Raw genomic sequence first — 19,349 nt, forward strand, 5'->3', positions numbered from 1 at the left:
GATAGATAGATAGATAGATAGATAGATAGATAGATAGATAGATAGATAGATAGATAGATAGATAGATAGATAGATAGATAGATAGATAGATAGATAGATAGATAGATAGATAGATAGGCAGATGGATGGATAGATAGACGGACGGACGGACGGATCGATAGATAGATAGATAGATAGATAGACGGACGGACGGACAGGCAGACGGATGGACAGTTGGATAGACAGACAGACAGATAGATAGATAGATAGACAGACAGACAGACAGACAGATGGACGGACAGGCAGACGGATGGACAGTTGGATAGATAGACAGACAGATAGATAGACAGATAGATAGACAGGCAGGCAGGGGGGCGCGGACGGACGGACGGATAGTCAGAATTCTGGCTTGACATTCACAGAATCAAAACTTGAGTACGGAAGGTTAAACTACAGACTCATCCTTTCAGCGATCAATGGAAGTAGGTCAAGTTGTTCTTTATTTTGTCTGTGCTTGCATTCGATTTTTTTGTTCTGGCATGAATTTGCCAGCACAGCAGGATGTGTTCAGCGAGGTCTTAATTAAATTCCAGACTGAAGGTGTCCATCCTTCCCTGGCTGTGGCAGAACGCAGGCAGTGAAAACTGACAGCCAGGAAGTTGCTGTGTGCCAGGCATTACGAACCCTAAGGGGATAATTCCAGATCATTCCGGATAAAAGCGACTCTCCGTGGAGATTTCCCAGCATGACTGTGGCTTCTGTCTCTCGGTGAGCGAATGGAAAGGTAGAGCAGTCACGCTTATGGAATATTCCAGAGCCTCGCGGCCCAGCGGGGCGTCTGTGTGCTCTCTATAGGAGGCACGAGGCAGTAAACAACATCTACTGTATATATCAACATACAAACTCACCCTTTCTTCATGTTTGAACATACTGCACAACCTTTATCTCTTTTAAAACCCACAGTTGTTCACTGTAAGGCTGCAGCAATAACATTTGATTAGATTTTGTAGTGTTTTAACCGCATTCTTCACAATATAAACTGTTCCAAAGCAACTTTACACAGAGCAGTGTAAATGGAAAGGTAGAGCAGTCACGCTTATGGAATATTCCAGAGCCTCGCGGCCCAGCGGGGGCGTCTGTGTGCTCTCTATAGGAGGCACGAGGCAGTAAACAACATCTACTGTATATATCAACATACAAACTCACCCTTTCTTCATGTTTGAACATACTGCACAACCTTTATCTCTTTTAAAACCCACAGTTGTTCACTGTAAGGCTGCAGCAATAACATTTGATTAGATTGTGTAGTGTTTTAACCGCATTCTTCACAATATAAACTGTTCCAAAGCAACTTTACACAGAGCAGTGTGGTAATACTCTCAGTGAGTGAGTCCTGGGCAGAAGTGGCAATTATAAAATCCCCAAAAGTAGAAGGACGTGCCAAGAATCAGCTGAAGGAGCTCATCCTTTGGTCAACACCAAAATAACACCATAAAACATTTTTTCCCTCCAAACTGATGTTTTTTTAGCCAGGATCTGGTCAGCTTTCCATGTAAAACTGGGTTGTTGTTTAAATGTTGTTTGAAGAAGTCTCTTATGCTCACATTTATTTGATAAAAAATACAGTAAAACAGTAATATTGTGAAATATTATTTTAATTTAAAATAAGTGTTTTCTATTTAAATATATTAAAATTTTTAATTTATTCCTGTGATATAAAGCTGAATTTTCAGCATCATTACTCCAGTCTTAAGTGTCACACGATCCTTCAGAAATCATTCTATTATTATTAATGTTGAAAACAGTTGTACTGCTTCATATTTTTTGTGGAAAAATTTACTTTTTTTCCATAATTCTTTGATGCAGTGGCATTTTAGTATCATTGAGATACTATTGAGTCAGGTTTGATTTTTATATTTTTCATTTTAAGTTTAGTAATCGTTTTAGTAATTTGGTTATTTGTTTTTCTCATTTTTTAGTCGGTTTTTTTTGGTCAATATAATTTTTATTAATTCATTTTTTGATTTATTAGTTTAGTGCATCAAGTTAAACTAAATAAAAATGAGAAATATTGCCTTGGCAACTAGCTGAAATCATTTAAAAATATTTTCTTTTATTTCATTTAAAGGGGTCCTATTATGCTCTTTTACAATGTCTTGAATTAGTTTTGGGGGTGTACTAGAACATGCTCTCATGCTCGGTGGCTTGAAAAACACTTTATTTTTTACATAATTTACACTATTACAATACCTTTCTCCCCAGTCTGGCACAAACGGCTTGATTAGTTCCGGGTTTGATGAACGCCCACCTTCCGAAAAACTAAATGTGATGTGATTGGTTAGCTGCCCCAGTGCATTGTGATTGGCGTCAATATTGCCATATCAATTTGAGCCGGATTCAGACCAAGAGAATATTGAACAAGAGGATCGCGCAGAACCTTTGCACGCACGGATATTGCAAGACATATTAGAGTGGTAACGTTGTTGTTGTTGTTGTTTTTTTGGCTAAATCACGTTTTAGATAGTAAATGCAGTTATTTTTAAGCGGTTGTTGACATCCTATGTACAGATAAGTGCATATGTATTATTTGTTATTGTTATTTAATTCTAATATTATAACATGAATTGCAGTGAAACTGTTATTCAGTTGAATTTATTTATACCATAGTCCAGTGTTTCCCAGGCTGCATATATATGCAAACTCATTCTCTGCCAGCAGGAGGCGCTGTTGGAGTGGTAGAGATCAAGGTTTTCCCGGGAACGGCTGTACACAAAGCAGCGCTCCGCTCAAAAAAACACTGCTTTATCAGACATTACGTGCAAGATTACATGAAAATGGCATCCAATTTTCTGAAGACAGTCGTTTCCTTTAGAAGTACAGTGATATAAAAACACCCGCACTCAATGTATGGGAAACACCTAGGGCCGCTTTGTGATATCCGAGTGGCAACCTTCCGGTCTCTCTTGTGAAGCCAACACGGAAGTGACTAAAACTGCAATTCATCGACTGGCCGCTAGAGGCTGGCTCCAAAAGGGAGTCAGTCCCATAGACTCCCATGTTAAAATGCCCAACTTTACAGCAGAAACAAATATGTTTACAGCCTGGTACAAAAAGTGGTTTTGGTCTATATAGCAAATTTTGCCCTTCATGACAACTGTGAGGGGAGTGAATTTTGTTATAACTCATCCGTTTAAATTATATTAAGCCTTACAGTTCTGCATAATTAAAGACGTGGCCACTTGAGTGACAGGTGGATTGCCGCTGCTACACACTGACTAAAATTCAAAAAGTGAAAAAGCATAATAGGACCCCTTTAACATTTATTTTATAAGTAACATGTTTTTTAATGGTTTTAATTTTAGTTTCAGTTTTAGTTAACTACAATAACTCTGCTTTAATGAATAGGAAGATCAAAAGAATAGCATTTATTTGAAATCGAAATCATTATAAATGTCTTTACTGTCACCTTTGATCCAATTAATGTATCCTTAATGACTAAAAATAATTTATTAAGCAACACAATTTTATAATAAACAATACCAAAAAAATTATAACCATTTTGAGTTCTGAAATGTGATGTTTATATGCAAATAAGTTGCTTTAGTGAGTCAGATGTCAATCATTATATGCTCATAAAACTCCTTTGCAATGACAAGTGTGTAAAACGCAGTAAATAATCCTTTTTGATAATCATATACATGCAGAATAAATATTAGTTTATCCTGTGCAATTTGGATGCCAGGGCACTTTTTTTTTGTTGTTGATTTGTAAAGCTACTGGTAGCATTGCTATTTTATGCATCATCTTCAGGCCACAAAATACCTTTATGGTCAGAAGTTGGAAATCAAATAGGAATATGATCAGAATATAGAACGCAGCATTAATATTTGACCATATTCTGGTCGGTCACAGGGTGTTTGTTCGGCTTTAACTTAATGCTCATGCAGAGATTGAATGCTGCTCCATCTCTGCTTGGTATCTCTGACAGCAACACGCTGCTCTGCCAAAGCTTTTTATCTTTGAAGAGCCAAAAACTGCTCAGAGATATTGCTTATTGTTCACTCCCACACACACACACACACACACACACACGTCTTTCTCTCCACGCTCTGTCTGTCTCACACATACAGCCTACGGTCTCATCAATCTTTGAGAACAAGAGCCTCCAACCCAAAGTGTGAGAAAAACAGAATAAGAGGGAGGGGGAAGCACTAAAACCGGGTCTGTGGGTGTGAATGAAGGTTATATGTTCACTAGCCTGATTTATAATTGCTCTGCTGCGTTTATGGCATTTGGAGGGACTAGTTTGCTCAAGGCATCACTTTAATGGCTTTTTGGGTTCGTAATTGTGTATTTTGAGGTGAATGTGTGTTGTTTCTAAATCAAAGGTCTAGTATGAGTATTTGCAATGGAATCTAATATTTTTTGGTTTTGTATTGGAGTATTTGTTGTACTTTTATATTTTCCAGTCTGCTGTACACTGTAAAATTGGTGGTTGGTGAACATTGATTTTATTTATTTTTTATTGTAAATAAAGCAAAGACTATTGGAGTGCATTGCACATGAAAATACGATTTCAGTCTATCTACTTCAACATTTTACGTTTAATTGAATGGAACACATGAAGTCTTGCAATTTTTTAAAATTATTTGTGGAATTTACTAGCAATTTGTGAGTAAAACGTTTTTTCAGTGTACTGTTATAATTCTTTGCAAAGTGCAATAAGAGCTAAACTACATTATGAATATAGCCACAGCATTCCTATATTCATAATATAATATGACCTTCAAGAAAAATGTTAAGGACACAAATTGTCTTTAAATTGTTATTTTATAAAGTAAATTGCACAGTATATTGGTGTGTGTGTGTGTATATATATACATATTCTTTGTTACATGTTTGTTTAAAAAAAATGTTTGGCCCATATTAGATATTTAATTGTACATAGTAATTTTCCCTATGTTTACTTTCAGGTTATTTTTGCTCATCTAATTTTGTAAAAAAAAAAATAATAACAATAATATTAAAAACGAATAATTGTTAAATTTAGCAAATCTAATGTAATTTCAAATTGTACATTGTTTCAGCTATATAGTAATAACGGTTCATTTTTGATGAAATATTGGTGCATGAAGATCTATCTACTAACATGTAAACTAAAGTTACTGTAACAGTTGGTGAACACTGGACAGGTTTTTCACATGTAATTGTATTGTTTCCAGGACCGCAGCTCTCAAAAAACAAAAGGCAAAACAGAAAAGATGCTTGTGAAATGAAACGGTCTGGAACAGTAGCAGTATACAGTAGTGCTTTATATAAAACACATTGTTTTAAAGCAGCTTCACAGTAATAAACAAGAAAATACCTGAATTAATTATGCAAACTTCATCAAGTATGAGAAAAATTTTAATTCTGCTGTAAAGCAGCTCCACTGAAGACAATACTGTCATTCTTCAGCTCAATTCACTTTAAGTTTTGTTCTCATCAGTGAGAACTGGAAAGCTGCTTGCTGAGAAACTTCTCACAAACGCAGCAGTTAAAGCATATGCAGCTCTGGGATGCCAACTGCTAATTGCCAATTTGTCATATAGCCACACTTCAATGCAAAGCCGCGTGCAGGATATTTATTACAGGAACAGTCGCTTGCAACCTGGGGTTAAGATCCTGGCCACGGATGCAGTGCTGATGCCTCATAGATCAACCCGTGTGGGTTCGATACTATAACGTTTGGTAACCGGCCCAGATCTTTAACCACAACGGCATGCAATCTGACAGATAAATAGGTCAAATGTTACAGCACACTTCTGCTGTGCCATACAACATAACCACAAACCCTCTTCACACTCTCACAAATGTCTGAGAAACGATTAGGCAAAGAATCGGCTTCTTCACACGGGCTATCAGGAACGTCTCACACTCATTTCCAGCTGCCCTCATTCATCCTCCACAGTCTGCTGTTTCTTAACCTCCACCCGCTATCACAAGCCCCTCGGGGGCCTCCATTACGAGCCCCCGCTGGAGCACTTCACATCTGGACGAGTTGAAACTTATTTGGCCTCGCTTATTTTCCCCTCGTGCCGCTGTGAGTGTTAGTGACCTGACTTCAACTCCGTGGATGTCCAACTTGCAAACGAATTGCTGTTTTGAACTGGATCGTTTTCCAAGTGATTCATAAACTGTTTATAAATGTGTTTGAATTTATAAACAGTGTAAAAGTAAACTCACAAACGAATTATTGCGAACTTGTTCTTGCTTGATTCTTTTGTTCCAGTGGACTCTTTGAAAATGTTGTTTGAATGATCATGTAAAAGTAAACTTGCAAACAAATGGTTCTCACGAATAGTTTTTTTTTTTTTTAGTTCTTTTGGTTCCAAGTGATTCACAAACTGTTCTTAAATGTTGATTGATTAATAAACCGCATAAAAGTAAACTCGCAAATGAGAACTGATCATTCCAAGTGATTCAAAACTCTCTGTAAATGTTGTTGGAATGATAAACAATGTAAAAGCAAACTCGCAAATTAATGGTTATTACGAATTGCTTCTTTTTTTATTCTTTTGTTCCAAGTGATTCACAAATGTTTTCTGAACGATAAACAGTGTAAAAGTAAACTCGCAAACGAATGTTTAACTTTATTGCGAACTGGTTCTTGTTCCAGTGGACTCACAAACTGTTTGTAAATGTTGTTTGAATGATAAATAATGTAAAAGTAAACTTGCAAACAAATGGTTATTAATTAATCGTTTTTTAAAAATTCTTTCATACCGAGTGATTCAAAACTCTTTGTAAATGTTGTTGGAATGATAAACAGTGTAAAAGTAAAGTCGCTAACAAAACGAAGAATGAAAAGAATTAGAAGAAGTTTAAAAGAAGAATAAAATGCAGTGCTTTGAATCCTGGGAACATTTATGAGTGGAAATTTTTTTTCAGTTCACAGAGACAAATTATCTAAATGAACCAATTCATCAGCTACACAGTGAGCATGTGATTTTAGCAGATCCTGATGATGGACTAAATATTTAGATGATGTATTTTCTGAAATAGCATGAGGGCAAAGAACTTCATTGTGTGTTTTAATTTTTCTCTGTGTACTTCAATATAGGACGTATATTTGCATTTGTGAATGACGGCTCAGCCTTGAGGTTTGTTTTTCTTATGGTTATAAAGCAACATAGTTATAAAGCGGTTGCCGGCAGCTATGTGCTTGTGGCTTTTTACTGCTGGCATAAAATAACCAGCTATCCTACACTACCTGCATGTTAATGAATCTCAGAAATGAATCCTGTTTGTCCTACAGAAGGAATTTACTGTTGTACAAATACTAAGAAATACAGAAATGCAAGGAATGCACATTAAATTGATCAAAAGTGGCACTCGTGACATTTATAATATTCCAAAAGATTTCTATTTTGAATAAATGCTGTTCTTCTGAAATTTATATTCATTAAAGAATCCTAAAAAATGGTTCTAAAAAAATCCTAAAAATATCAAGCAGCGCGACTGTTTTAAACATTGACAATCATAAGAAATGTTTCTTGAGCAGCAAACCAGCAAATTAGAAGGATTTCTGAAGGATCATGTGACACTGAAGACTGGAGTAATGATGCTGAAAATTCAGCTTTGCATCACGAGAATAAATTACATTTTACAATATATTTAAATAGAAAACAGCTATGTTAAATTGTAATAATATTTCACAATATTAGTGATTTTACTGTATTTTTGGTCAAAGTAAATGCAGCCTTGGTGAGTAAAAGAGACTTCATTTCCCCAAATGTTTGATGGGTATCATATGTCTGATTGCATTTATATATATTTAAAATAGTTAAATATGTATATGTTTTTGCGTTTACACTCACCCTAGTGTCTCCTTCAGGAGCAAGAGGGTCCGTCATCCAGGATCCGAATCGAGACCCGGATGTTTTAATAGTGATTGCATCACTAATGCCGGTCAGCTTACCACACGCTGCAGGATGCACAACACACATATTTAATTACACACACGTATATATAATTGCACTCACACACACACTTTCTTACGAGAAGCCTATTGTCACACACACACAAGTTTAATGAGATTAGAGATTTAATGCTGTAATGTTATGATGAGTCCGATTCAGTCATAATTACTGTGGTAATCTTATATCTTGGTGTGAAGGTTATGATTAAATTACTTTAATTGAGTCTCACTGAGCTTCGTTATGAGTTTTCATGATGAAGAGAGAGAAAAAGTCTTCATTGATAGAGGAAAACATATGAATGTTTTTCATGTGTGTGACAGGGAGAGAGAGTATGACATACAGATAAATCGTAAGATAAATATAAAAAATTATGGGTTTTGACGTCCTGGGGTGATAGTGAGTAATAACTGTGTGTGTGTGTATTTATCCTCGCCCATTCAACAAACACCCACACGATTGAGATTAACACACTGAGCTGTAATCAGTTGTCTGGGGGGAGATACATGACTAAATTATTATGCTACTATCTTTAGACTAAAGCCCTGATTCTCTCACACTGCAGACACACATCTGCAAAAAACACACAACCCTCTCACACAATGTAATGAAGCAACGTATTAGATTACGGATTCATTATTGTCAATATACACTGTAAAAAGTGATTTTTCGAAGTAGTCAATATAGATTATTAGAATATGTTTTACAAGAGAATAGGATTTCAGTCATTCTACTTCGATTTCATGTTTAATTCAGTGTAACTTGCCGTTTCTTTTTCATTATATGTGAAATTTACTTTTTATTTCACGTGCTGCATGTGAGAACATTAAATTCATGTGTTCTTGTTTAATCTCATGTGATCTCGCATCAAAATGGCATTTGAGGATTTATGTTTGAACAAGTGAAATAGTGAACTACATTTTTATGTTTCTGATGAAAATGTGATTTTTGCTGTAAATCTGATGGCTTAGAACAGTAATAGTAATACATCTTTCCTTGCCAAAGCACAAACTCATTCATGTCACGTGTGGGATGTAATGTGCATGGGAATATGTGAAATTCATATGGTTTTCCTGTAAATGTTTCATATTCATCAGAAGATGAAGCTCAAGTGTGTGTGAGAAAGGAGAGATCAATCAGTTGTTTTAAAGCCGTATTGATCGTACAGTGAAACTGGCCCAGATTTTTCTTCCAGAAACTCGGCGTGAAGGAGAAAGAAAGATGATACACACCGGAGAAAAGATGCTGGTGTGTGTGTGTGTGTGTGTGTGCATGGATGCTGGGAAATGGAGGCTGTGATGGTGAATGCATAATTTTACTCTTTTATAGCTCAAGAGACTTGAACTGAGTTCTCAGTAATGCTTCATTTAAAGGGGTCATAGGATGCCCATTTTCCACAAGTTGATATGATTCTTTCGGGTCTTAATGAAAAGTCTGTAACATAGTTTGGTTCTCAATGGTAGTGTAAAAAACACCTTTTTTACCCTGTCAAAAACAGCTCTGTTCAGAGCATGCAGAAATCTTACACTCACTTCTTCTGTAGGTGAAGCTGGATCACGAATTATTCGCGCGAACATAGATGCATTTATGTTTTAGCTGTAAAGGTTTACAGTTTTTTTTACTTTTTCTACACTGTGTTGCAAATTCTAATATATGTTAATTTATGTAATTAAATTTTTTTTGTTTTTGTTTTTTTGTGCAGAAAGTCAAAAAAGCATTTCACTGCACGTCAAATGTATGGTTATTCGTACACTCACTTCTTCTGTAGGTGAAGCTGGATCACGAATTATTCGCGCGAACATAGATGCATTTATGTAGATCGGGGGCACATTGTCTTCAAAAACAAACATAATCCACTGCGTCTTCAGCAGTGGGGAGTTCCTCAGATGTCGGGAGTAAACGACGACTGCTATGTTCATTATTACATCCAACAACAGAACACCTCAATCGCTTAGGAGTCATTCTTGTCTACATCTGCTCTAGCGGTGAAACAATGGCGGACTGATGACAGCTCACTCAGGGCGGAGCTAAGGTAAGACACCAGTCCAGTCTGTGCTGAAACGTTACTGTCAATCAACTATCGTGGGAGGGGCCTGTCTGTGTGACGTCACACAGGCAGGCATCTGAGATCGGCTCGATTTGAGAAAGGGGTAAAGATTTTAGTAGATTAACAAAAAAACACTAGGTAGATTTTTATCATTATAGGGTAGTTGTGTACACACACTGCCAACACACATTTCAGTTCAAACAACTTGTAAAAGTGCATGTAGCATCCTATGACCCCTTTAAGTATCAGCTACATCTCAGATGTTTCTGCTAAAATAAAAACAGACCCAAATGAAAGAATAGTTGACATACAGTAATAGTACAGAGCAGCTCAGAACATTTGATCTTAGTAGAAATGGATGAAAAATATTGAAATTTTGATTGCAGACTTTTGGTCAAATCACACAGTTTGAGATGTTGAGATCTCCTCTGAAAACTCCAGAAGAGACACAGGAGAATATTGGGCTCTTCTGAAACATCTGAGAAGCAGGAGACGTAAGCAGAAGTCAAGAAGAAACAGTCAATTTAAAGAGATCTCATTTAAGATTTTTCTTCATCATTGGGAAATGGCAGACAACGTGTTTGAGAAATCAGATTAGAGTGAATCGGAGACAAGTGAGATTAGATTCTGATTTTGACTTCATTTCTCTTATTATAAATGCCTTAATTTGTACCTGATCTTTTTAAACCATTCTTTAGTTCGCTCTTAAAAATAAAGGTTTTTTTTTTTTGCAGTGGTGTCATAGAAGAACCGGTTTCCTTTCAGTGAACAGTTCCATTTTTCTTAGTGTGAAGAACTCTTTCTACTATAAAGAGCCTGAAATAGAAAGGTTCCATGGATGTTAAAGGTTCTTAATGGAACCATGGATGCCAATAAAGGTTTGTTTATTTTTATGTGCTTATGAAAGCCATCATGTGTTGGTGCTTTAGAGAACCCAGGAGCCAAAACACTGAACTTAAGAACCACACAGAAAATCTGGAACTGGCCAAAATAGTTCAGAAAGTTCTTTGAACCTGAGATGCTGCTAAGAACCTTTATTTTTTAAAAGCGTTGCTTTATTAATTAATTACCGCTGCACCCTTGATTAATCATCAGTTGATTGTGACACATGGCGGCTCATACCCATGACTTTTTTGGCTGTTATGTTAGAAAGTCCAGCATCTACTCGCATACTTGGGTCGGTATATTTGTGACGCACGTTTAGTCTGTGAGCAGCTAAATCAGACAAAGTCGTTGTCTTCTCTCCGCAATGTCCTCAAAGAAAAAATGATTCATAAATTAAGTAAATGCTGCTTGTTTTAATTCTAAAATGATAGCATTTCTTAAATTAATTCTACAAGTTTGGTACAAACATGTGGCATAAGGTTAATTGCCACAAAAATAATTTGGGGAAAAAAATAAAATTGAGATTACAACAAGACACGTACAATGGAAGTTAACAGGCCAATTTCAATTTCTGGAGTATTTATAGTGAGATTATTATTTTATAAAATTAGTTCTGTTAAAATGTGTATTGTTTTAGCTGTAAAGGTTTACAGTTTTTTTTACTTTTTCTACACTGTGTTGCAAATTCTAATATATGTTAATTTATGTAATTAAATTTTTTTTGTTTTTGTTTTTTTGTGCAGAAAGTCAAAAAAGCATTTCACTGCACGTCAAATGTATGGTTATGCTTGACAAATACTGCTTGTCAAACTTGTTTTTTTTCAACATTTACAGATTGGCTACATTCACTTCCATTAAAAGTGCCATAATTTTATTTTCCTAAACAAAAGAAGGAACAAGTGGAAATTTTGTGGTGATCACCATTATGCCACAAATTGAGCTTATTTTATACTGTACCTGGAATTCAAACGATGTTGAGCCAGTATCATGTCTTGGGTAAACTTTGTTGAAAACGATAAACACATATTTGTTGTGTGTCTTACCGAGCTTCTGCATGCATGCCCGTAGCCGCTCCTCGAGACTAACCACGCGAGAGTGCAGGTCATCATAGTCGTAGGCTCCCATCTCCTGCTGGAGGAGGCTAAGACTGGACGTCAAGTTCTGCACTTCCTCCTTAAACTGCTGAACCAGCCGCGCGTCCGCTTTGTACTCCTCCAGTACGGGAATCAGCGGACGCAGCTCCGCCATTTTTGCCTTTATGGCCTGCAAGTACAGTATGTAATGTGAAAACGTTGGAAAGTCTTGCCTACTGTACGTTCTGAAATCTGTCTGAATTCTGCTGCCTATGCTAATTTGAATAATCTAGGTGTTGAATATTGTTGTTTATAGTGTGTTTGTTCATCTGGACACTCTTAAAATAAACATTTCAAAGGGTTTTACAGCCATTGGAGTTCTTATAGAAAACCACATCTGCCTCAAAGCATGTGGACATCTAAACACCACACCAGTGTGCTTCAATTTCAAAATCGTTGGCATTTACGATGAGTTGAGACCCGTTCACACCAAGGATAAAACTATAACGATAAAGATATCGTTCTCAAATTTAAAAGAATGGCAGAGGCCACACCACATTTATAATAATAATGGTTTATATTATAATTCACCAGACTTTAAAGAGCACAAGCGGACAACAAAACTGCAGTATGCTTATAATAAACAAAGTTATCGTGCGTCGGTGTGGACGCTAATCGTTATAGTCATCTTTATAACTATTATTTATGGTGTGAATGAGCATTTATTCTTTGTTTTGCTTCTATAACAGTTTCTACTCTTCTGGGAAAGTTTTTCTAGACGCTGGAACAAGGATGCAGAGATCTGCTCCTGAGCATCAGTGAGGTCAGGAATCGATGTTGGATGATCGAAAAAGGTTGCAAAGGTCTTCTATGTTCAGGTCTGGGTTTTGTGCAGGTCAGTCCAGTTTTTCCCCACCAGACCAAACCTTTTTTTATGAACTTCGCTAGTGCAAAAAAGCTCTGTTCTACTTTAAATGCTTGTTTACCCTTGTGAAAAAGAAGTGTGCCTTTTGTATAGAATTGAATTAGTTGTATTGAATGTGCACTTAAAATCTTAAGTATATTTAAAAAAAAAAAACTACTTGCAGATAATGCTTACAGATGTTTTAACACACTTAAGTACACTTTGTGTAATTTGTAATAATGTCAAATTAAAAATATTACGTTTAGAGTTAAACGTTGTACTAAATTGCAATTTCATCATTACAAAAGACCAATAAACGATGATATGATTTAAATTTACCATAAATGCCTGTCTGCACATTCAGCAGTACACCATATTTCAAAGACAATTTAAAATTACATATAACAATGAACTTAAGTCCTAAAATCACTCTAAATGCATTTAATATAAATGTAAACTAATAGTTTCATTTAATTTTAAATAAAATGCAATTACGGCAAGTGTCCAAAAACATTACATTCAGTTCGCACTTAAGTATATTAAGTATATAATATTGTGTACTTATTTTTCACAAGGTAAAGAGACTGTTTTGTATGTACTGATGCTTAAAAAAATCCACTTTTGTAACAAATGATGCTAATATCAAGAACTTCAAATGTAATACAAACTTAAATTTGCATATAGCACCTCACAAACCCTGAGAAATGGTTTTTAATAAGAGGATTCTTTGCTGAAGTGCTTCAATAAACCAAGAAATTTTTTAGCAGGTTATATGTGTGTGTGTGTGTGTGTGTGTGTGTGTGTGTGCGCACGTGCTTGTAGAGCCAGTGAGAGACCAGAGGCCAAGATGCAGTAAAACTACTCATATCCGTATAAAAAATTATATATCTACAAACATTTATCGACGAAATCAAGCGCTCTGAACACGGTAAACAATTGGGAAAAGACTTTATTAGTTGTCGTTTTGAATGCAACAGCAGAAAGGGACACATGCTGAAATTACAACTCACATACAACAATGTGATGTTAAGATTAAATTCTTTACTTCAAAAACGCATATTACTTCAAAAACCAAAGACTCATAGTGACAAATAATAAGAGTAATAATAATAATAATAATAAATAATAATAATAAAACTTAAGCAATACTAGCAAAGATGAGAATAATAATGGTAGTAATAGTAATAATAATAGCAATATAGCAATGAAACTAAATAATACGTAACAATTCTTTAGAGTAGCATGCAGGAGGAGATCTGATTGGTGGTTGGATAAGGGAGGGGGGGAGAAGTGTTTCTTACAGCTAATGACGAATAGAATATGAGAATCGTGACATAAACAGCGTGACTGACGCCCACTTCAGTCAATCGTGGGTTAGACCTGCCTCTTCTGGCCTCTGGCTCTCCTATCATGTCTTTATAGTTAGCCCTGCAAGCAAGAAACAACACACTCAGCACAGGGAGCTAACTCACTAACCTAGCTAACACATTCACGTGCTCTCACAGTCTCACACGCACATCTCATGCACTCGCACACTTACGCTTGTGTTACAAAGTGCCAACAAAATTACAGTCCATGCATGTGTCAGGTAGAGTAGTGTGTCATGGGATGCTTTGATTGGTACATTATAGAAAAAACGAAATGTGCAGATCCTTTATTAATTATTAATATTTAATTTGTTTTGTTTGATATTTTAGTTTATTTTTGTTCTTTGTTATTATTTTTAATTGAATAATTCATATTTAATTGTGCATTCTTCTGTTCGCAAATGTAAAAATACAAAAATGCAAATATTGCATTTGACCAAAAGTTCACTAATTGTTTGGATCGAATCAGACAGGTCTGCACATTTCGCAAGAATCACACAACCTTTCATAGGTGTGCATGCAATCTGCAGTGTTTGTGTATGAAAGTGTGGAACAATGTGTGCATTCATGTGAAATATGTGCACTGTTTGCATTTAATTGTGTGTTTACCTTGTATTGCTTGGCGATGTTTTGTTTGTGGTTCTCCTCCACCTGTCTGAATTTGGTCTCCAGGCCACGGAGCTGATCTTCCATCTTCACAACGTACTGCAGGTCCCTCTGGGTCCGCTGGTCCAATACTTGGATTGATTGCGTCATGTTTTGCACCTAAAAACACACACAGACATACCAGAGATAAAGTGGTTTTGTAAGTAAACACATTTCATATAATTCTTCTTCATATATATATATATATAAGTATATACTTTGAAAATAAATATATAAAATAAAATTATAAAAATATATAATTGAATGTATTAAATGTTTCATTTGTTATCCTCTCTTGAACAAAAATGCAATGTTTTAAATTTTTTCCTTCTAATTTTTTCATTTCATAAAATTATTTGTATTATTATTTTGAAAAACATATGCGATTATGAATATAACTACATATTTTACAAGATATTACGTTTATTTTTTTTATTTTGATCATTTGATATTTAATTTGTTATCCTTTTACAAAAAAAAAAAACATTTTCTTACTACCACTAAGCTTAATAAAAATGATCTGATTTTGATGAAACGTTTAAATATATCGACTCTAAACATCAATATATAACAAATCTAGTGACCTTCAGCACACTAGCGAGTTCTGCAGCTATACCACGTCTGCTAATGATTTGATGTGTCCGAGGAGTTGCATCATTGTCTTTCTGAGGAAAGGCTGTTTGCCTTTGCGCCAGCCGTGTTCCAGAGGAACTCATTAACTCTATGCGAATAATATTGTTGTTAGGCTCATGCCTCTAGGTCACTTTGATCTCTGGAGGAAAGCTCTGGTTATCATAGATTCTGTGTCTGTGGCAACTCATGATGCCCAAGGGCAAACCAATAGAGCATTATGGGTCGGGAGGTCACCTTCTCCAGTAGCTGGCGGAGTTGTTTGGTGCGGGCGTCTCTTGAGCACATGGTCTGCTGAGGTGCGACGACCGTACACACACACCTGCCCTCGCTGTCCTGAGCCGAGCTGTACACCTGCCAGGACTCCTCTGGGTTAGCAGGTAAAACCTGACAACGAGAAATATTACAACATCTAAACTTCATGGTTTCATTTATAATCCCAGACTTATTGACACAAGATTATGCAAAATCCCATCTGCTCGCCCCCCTTCCCCACCCACCAATCAAAACGCAGCAGCTTTACATCAGCCTCATTCACGTGCACAGTTTGTAGTCTATTTGACTGACAGCTGTTAGAGAGAGGCGATCTATCCTGCTCAGCTGTATCATTCTTGAACTGCTGTTGAGTTACAGATCCAATCAAAGTCTGTCTGGAGTTGGTGAGAGTGAGGGACAGATGGAGGATTGATGAACATCCGCTGATGCAGGTCTGGAGAATCCGAAATCTCCACAATCTCCACACCAGTGGAATATTACAACACTACAAACAGACTTTGATTCTGTCTGCTTTGCAGTCTTTTCATGGCATGTTCCATTTTTAATCTGGCCCGTGGTAAACCCCATAGATTTTTGTTCATATTCAAAGTGATATTAATATTAAAATTGTCCATGAAAGTGAAAAAGACTGAACCACGAAAGAGCTACAGAACTGGGTTTACATCTACAGTGTGTTTAGTGATGTAGCTCATTTGTTCCAGTCTTTCTGACTTTTTTTTAACATAAGAATGTTCTAGAGGGACTCGAGACCTGTTAAAACGCTATGTTATGCCTTAAAACCCCTTTGCTTCTTTCAGTGGGCTTTTCCATGCTCATTCTAATCAAATCACACAAAACAAATGCTTCTGGTATCTATTGACTTATTGCAGCAATTTTGTTTTATAAAAAAAATGATTAGAGCTAATCAGAAGGCGAAAACTTTACGAATTGTGATGTTAATGAGCTGAGCGTTCGCAATTCCATGACATCGCCATCAGCAGGTCCGAGAACGCCACTTTTTGAAACCGAGAGCGCAACGAGGTGCACACACCTTCCTGCACTGCACATTTTTAAAGAATGAATGGAACAGAATGCAAAGGAATGAACATTTGTATACAAAAAGCGCTTTAAATGTGGGAAAACGCGAGTTGCGACGCGCTGATATAGTGGAAAATGGTTTTACATATTAAAAGCTTAATGTTTGAATTTTGAGGGGAAATAACCCGAGACTTACTCCTATACTCCGGTCGGGATAGCCGCCCTGCGCCGCGGTCAGTTTGGTGGTGTTGAGCCCCACTAGTGATGGCAGTGTCTGGGACATCCAGTTGGTGATCATTGCCATGGTGCTGAGCACCACTCCGATCTTCAGCAAAGGCACCGACATCTCTGCGCACTGACCCAAACTCTCATTCTACACAAGCCACCGGGGAACCGTAACGGCGAGCATCGCTGCCCGTGAGCGCCTCGTGCATCACCATCATCCGCATCATCTCCTCTGACGGTCCCGGTTCGGACAGTCTCACGGTGCTCATCTTGATTGCCAGTGATTGAATGGAGTCCGGTGTTGTTAAAGTGATCAAAACTGAGCGGTTGTGATCCTCGTCTCCGCGCGCTGCTCCCTTCTGGTGTCTTTTCCGTTATCCGTGCCTTTTTTGTGTGCGTTCACGCCCTTATTGGTCCGCCTTCCCCACGCAAGTGAATTACTCTGGATGGATTACAACTGCACACACCGACTGCTCTCCGTGGATGAGAAAGGAGGCGGCGCCACGCGTTCCAATATAAGGGAACGCGTGAACGCGTCAAGCGCCCCACTGCTCACGAGACGCGCCACCGGGGAGTTGCACTTGGCGACGGATCGCGTTAATAGCCCCATATTGTCATAGCCACGCGCCCGGGACGGTTGTAAACCAAGCATCCCAATGTCACGCCCCAGTCCGGGTCAATGCGAGTGAATAACGATCCAGCCCAACGATCACATTTCTCGCTGTTGCTCTATTGTAATCATTTTTAAATGTCACCACTGTGCAAATGATAAAAACACTTTGAGGGGCGTCAAATTCTCGGTCAGTAATTTTCGCGGCAAATTCTCCTAGGTTCTTTTCGCGCAACCAAAGTTTTCTTTTTGGCGCCAAACTGTTTTAGACGTTTTAAACAAAACATTTAAGCTATTTGTGATTAAAATTTTAATATGTGAATCTATAATAAGGTTAAAAGGCCAGTTTGATAGTTTTTCTGTTCTATTATGAATGAAAAAGCAAGCAGCTTACTGTTGCTATGGATACCGCTTCAGGCAAACGACTTGTAATATCACTTGTTGTTACTGAAACGTTTGACTTTAAATACACACAGCTAAAGGGTTATTTTAACAAGCACCCTGTCATAAGTCATTTTTATCAGTGCTTTTTTTTTTTTACAGAAATAGTACCATTAAAGGGGTCATATGATGTTGCTAAAAATAACATTATTTTGTGTATTTGGTGTAATGAAATGTGTTTATGCGGTTTAAAGTTAAAAAACACATTATTTTCCACATACTGTACTCACTAAGTCAAGAGGACATATTACTCATATAAGCGCCTGTGAAATAAATGAAAACATAAGTGGCATATTTGCTTGGAATCTCTTTATTGCAATCTTAAACATATGTAAATATCTGATATGCACATGTGTAGATGGATTATATATAAGCGCCCTGCATGCATCCTACACATTCAGTGCCGTAAGTGCATTAATTCAGTTAGCATTAGAATGACTCGAGCGCCCCCGTGTTGTGATCGGCGGTACTGTGATGCAATTACACCCGACCACTATCTGCCACTATGACAGAATGAGTAGTGCAGTCTCATGCATCACTTGTTTAACACCTATTATTCACAGACTTAGACAATTCAGTGAGTAGTCGTGACACAGTAAGAGGTGAAAAACACGTCATAGTTAGATGTGCATGAATCGTGATACCAAAAATAACCATATTATATAAATAAACTGGGGAAACCGGGACTATGTGTCACACTTCTTCCCAGTGAATATTTCTCAGGGTAGGTTTTAAAAAAGACGATTTTTGTGTAAGTTCAGGCTACATACAAGTTTTTAATAATTATACTGTTATTGCCCAGGGAAAAATAGATACAGTTCGGCTTGTACGTTTAACTTTGTCCCCTGCACTCAGGCATTTTGTCACACTACATGGGGTAAGTTGTCACAATGGGAACCTGCATTTTTAAACTGATTTGAGAATATTTTGAGTTTGAAATATGAAAAGTTTTGCTGAATAGGGAAATCAAATATATATATAATAAATATATATAAAACGTATGTGACAATATTCCCCAAAATTTAATGTAGCAAGTGTGTGTTCCCCCCTTAAAGTAGAAGCTGAATTTAAAGAACAGAACCCTATAAATGAACCAGATTATAAATCCAAAATAAACTGCTATTTTGGGAAAAAAGACATGAATATGTCAAAGGTACGGCACTTTACGTAGACTGACCTTTGAGTGAGAGAGAAACAGGCTGAGAGATATTCGGGGAGTGTCAGGCATCCAGTTGTGTCTCTGTCAGCATATCCAACCTCACTTTAATAAAACATCACACAGAAAACATCTA

General features: G+C 36.9%; 1 protein-coding gene across 3 annotated transcripts in view; it reads right to left on the reverse strand.

Annotated features, from left to right (window-relative positions):
- olfm1b (olfactomedin 1b) overlaps window positions 1-19,349 on the reverse strand; it is a 34,689-nt gene that overhangs the window by 7,134 nt on the left and 8,206 nt on the right. The window contains exons 1-6 of one of the 3 annotated variants that reach the window (XM_016272397.1): window positions 16,978-17,590; window positions 15,726-15,875; window positions 14,823-14,978; window positions 11,913-12,132; window positions 11,107-11,238; window positions 7,839-7,945 (exon numbers count right to left, since the gene is read on the reverse strand). In XM_016272397.1, coding sequence (XP_016127883.1) covers window positions 7,839-7,945; window positions 11,107-11,238; window positions 11,913-12,132; window positions 14,823-14,978; window positions 15,726-15,875; window positions 16,978-17,127 — 915 coding nt within the window. In that variant the 5' untranslated portion in view covers window positions 17,128-17,590. Of the gene's footprint in view, window positions 1-7,838; window positions 7,946-11,106; window positions 11,239-11,912; window positions 12,133-14,822; window positions 14,979-15,725; window positions 15,876-16,977; window positions 17,591-19,349 lie in introns of those variants that run through there. The other 2 variants (XM_016272398.1, XM_016272399.1) reach the window with 2 other exon arrangements.

The sequence above is a fragment of the Sinocyclocheilus grahami genome, unplaced genomic scaffold (genome assembly GCF_001515645.1).
Source record: "Sinocyclocheilus grahami isolate Dianchi unplaced genomic scaffold, SAMN03320097.WGS_v1.1 scaffold70.1, whole genome shotgun sequence".
NCBI classification, from domain to species: Eukaryota; Metazoa; Chordata; class Actinopteri; order Cypriniformes; family Cyprinidae; genus Sinocyclocheilus; species Sinocyclocheilus grahami.